Source organism: Otolemur garnettii, unplaced genomic scaffold, assembly GCF_000181295.1.
Source record: "Otolemur garnettii isolate 467f Iridium unplaced genomic scaffold, OtoGar3 scaffold00014, whole genome shotgun sequence".
NCBI classification, from domain to species: Eukaryota; Metazoa; Chordata; class Mammalia; order Primates; family Galagidae; genus Otolemur; species Otolemur garnettii.
The window spans coordinates 16695417-16698518 of record NW_003852409.1 but is presented as its reverse complement, the minus strand read 5'-3'; the positions used below and the strand labels follow the sequence as shown (position 1 = coordinate 16698518).

General features: G+C 38.3%; 1 protein-coding gene across 1 annotated transcript in view; it reads left to right on the top strand.

Annotated features, from left to right (window-relative positions):
• The first annotated feature begins 2749 nt into the window (after positions 1 to 2749).
• WDR31 (WD repeat domain 31) overlaps positions 2750 to 3102 on the top strand; it is a 16137-nt gene continuing 15784 nt past the window's right edge. Inside the window, exon 1 of the mRNA XM_023510592.1 lies at positions 2750 to 2865. Within this exon, the coding sequence (XP_023366360.1) occupies positions 2750 to 2865 (116 nt within the window). The remainder of the gene's footprint in view (positions 2866 to 3102) is intronic.

Genomic DNA, 3102 nt, shown 5'->3' with positions numbered 1-3102 from the left:
CTCACTTTGTCACCCTTGGTAGAGTGATATGGTGATATGGTGTCATAGCTCACAGCAACCTCAAACTCTTGTGCTCAAGTGATTCTCTTGCCTCAGCCTCCTAGGTAGCTGGAACTACAGGTTCCTGCCACAACACCAAGCTATTTTTTTTAGAGATGGGGTCTTTCTTTTACTCAGGCAATCCACCTGCCTCAGCCTCCCAGAGTGCTAGGATTACTGGGGTGAGTCACCGTGCCCAGCCCTCTTCATATTCCGAAAGAAAAAAATCATTTAGTTTAGTGCCCTAGTTTTCTAGATGGGGAGGCTGAGGCCCTGAGTGGGAAATTAAGGATGAGGCAGAGCTGGGGTACAGCCCAGGTCTCTTGATGCCATTTCCACAGCATTGGGCTTCTGTACTGTTATTTGTTCTTGCCAGGGGATCAATTCTGGCAAATTTTTCAAAATTTATGCAAATTCTCCCAAAACACTCTAATTTTAATGGTAATAGGAATGAGTTTTAGCTGCTGTTCTCCATGTAGACAGTTCTTCCTAGAAGTAGATTGGTCATGTCCATAAGAAGTTCATCCCCTAGAACTTTTTAAAGCAAAACCCCAGCTGCCCCATTTACTTCCTTCAGCTCTTTGTGTCCCAGGGGGCAGCAAGTTATAGAGAACACATGACCTGGAGTATCTGGGATTGGCCTGTAGTCAGATTCCTTCAATACCAGTGAATGTTTATGCTGGTCACATCTTCAGATTTTTTTTTTTTCTCTCTGTTTCACTATCAACTGGTATAGGATCTGCACAAATTAGGTGCTTGGGAGGGGTTTCCTGAAAGAGTAAATGGATGAACATCTCTTTCTTTTTAGTTCTAGCCATGTTAGTTGAGGGGAACAATGCAAGTATATCTGGAATACATTTAATTTTTCTTTTTATTCTAATTGTAGGAGCTAATATTAATTAATTATTTAATTTCTGGGTCAGTGGTTCTCAAACTTTTTGGCATTAGGACTTTTTGTCATTCTTAAAAATTGAAGACCCCCCCAAGAGGTTTTGTTTATGTAGGTTATAGATTGGATCCACAACGCTGCTATTCTACCATCTTTTGACATTAAAACTGAGAAATTTTTAAAAATATTTACTTATTCATTATAAAATAATAATAAACCTATTGCATGTTAACATAAATAATAGATGACAAATAAATACACTTCTAAAACAAGTGGGTTTTTTTATGTTTTTCCAAATCTCTTTAATGTTTGGCTTAAACAGAGGATTCTTATACCTGCAATATATTGTTTAGGCTGAAATATAAAAAGAAAAGCAGGCCTCACATAGAGTTGGGAAAGGGAGGTCTTCCTGGACTTCTGGAGAGGCTCTCAGGAGTCCCCCATGGTCCTCAGGTCACACTTAGAGAACTGCTAGTCTAGGTCATTACGTATATAGTCTAACTTAATGTCAGAATCTCTAGCATCTCCTTCATATTAAATGAACCTCATGACTCTGGCACACTGATTTGAAGAAGTGCCACAAGAAATTATTTAAAAATCATCTGGCAACCAAGGAAGGTTGTTTATAACCTTTTAGAATAATTAAGCCTTTTCTTTTTCAAGAAGTTTCACAGCCAGGTGCGGAGACTCTTGCCTGTAATCCCAACACTCTAGGAGGCTGAGGTGAGTGGATTGCCTGAGCTCAGGAGTTCAAGACCCCATCTCTACTAAAAATAGAAAAATTAGCTATTTGTTGTGGTGAACACCTTCAGTCTCAGCTACTTGGGAGGCTGAGGCAAGAGGATCTCCTGAGCCCAAGAATTGAGGTTGCTGTAAGCTATGATGATGCCCCTGCTCTTTGCCCAGGGCAGTAGAGTAAGGCTCTGTCTCAAACAAAAAAAAAAAAAAGAAGAAGAAGAAGAAGAAGCTTTACTAGTGTAAACTATTTTAAATTTTTAATTATATGCTCCCACTATCTACTTTATTGTGGTAGTGCACACACAGTATAATTCACAATTATTGACATTTGGTATATAGACAGTGTGGTACAACCATCGTCACTATCTTTTTCTACAACATTTTCATCATGGAAAAAGGAAACTGTACCTATTTAGTAGTCACTTCCCATTCACCTCTTCACCCCTGCTCTTGGCAATCACTAATCTTTTTTTCTCTGTAGATTTGCTAACTATGGATAGTTCATATAAGTGGAGTTATACAATACGTGGCCTTTTGTGTCTGGCTTCTTTTACTCAGCATGATGTTTTCAGAGTTTACCCGTGTTGGAAGATATATGGGTACTCTGTTCCTTTTTGTTGATCAGTAATATTCCAGGGTATGCGTAGACCATATGTTATTTATCTATTGATGGGCATTTGAGTCATTTTTACCTTTTGGACACTGTGAACAGTGCTGCCAGGAACAATCATACACAAATTTTTGTTTGAACACCTGTTTCCAATTTCTTTGGCTGTATACTCAGGAGTAGAATTGCTGGTTCCTATAGTAATCCTATATTTAATTTATTGAGGCACTTCTTGTGTTTTTTGAAATTATTTTTATTTTTGTTTATCTGTTAATACTTTATCAGAGGCTGCAATCCCAAGGCTGTAAGAGTGAAGCGGGAAAAAAAGAAAAAGCAAATGCATAGAATTAGTCTTTTTTTTAAAAAAAGAGTCTAATTTTAACAAAACTATACTACTAATTTTGCCCAACAAAATTAACAATATGTACTATACATTTTTACTTAACAGGGAATACAACTTACAGCAGCCACAAGGAATGCTGCTACTCGGGTGGCAACTGAAACAAGGTCCTCTACAGAAGATTTCGTGTAGGCTCTGTGCCGGGATGGGAAAACTACAAAGCAAACTCAAACACAGTACTTATAAATACAGGTAGAGCATTCGTACCCGGGATCCCAAGTTTTATCATGTCCCATTACAACTTTCCACTAAAGAAAGAAAAGGCCTAGGGCAGTGGTTCTCAACCTTCCTAACGCCGCGGCCCTTTAATACATTTCCTGTGGGTCCCAAACCACAGATTGATAACTGCTGGTCTAGGACAAGTGTTCATGACCTACAGTTTGGTTTGTTTCTATTCTTTTCTTTTTCTCTCTCTTTTTTTTTTTTTTT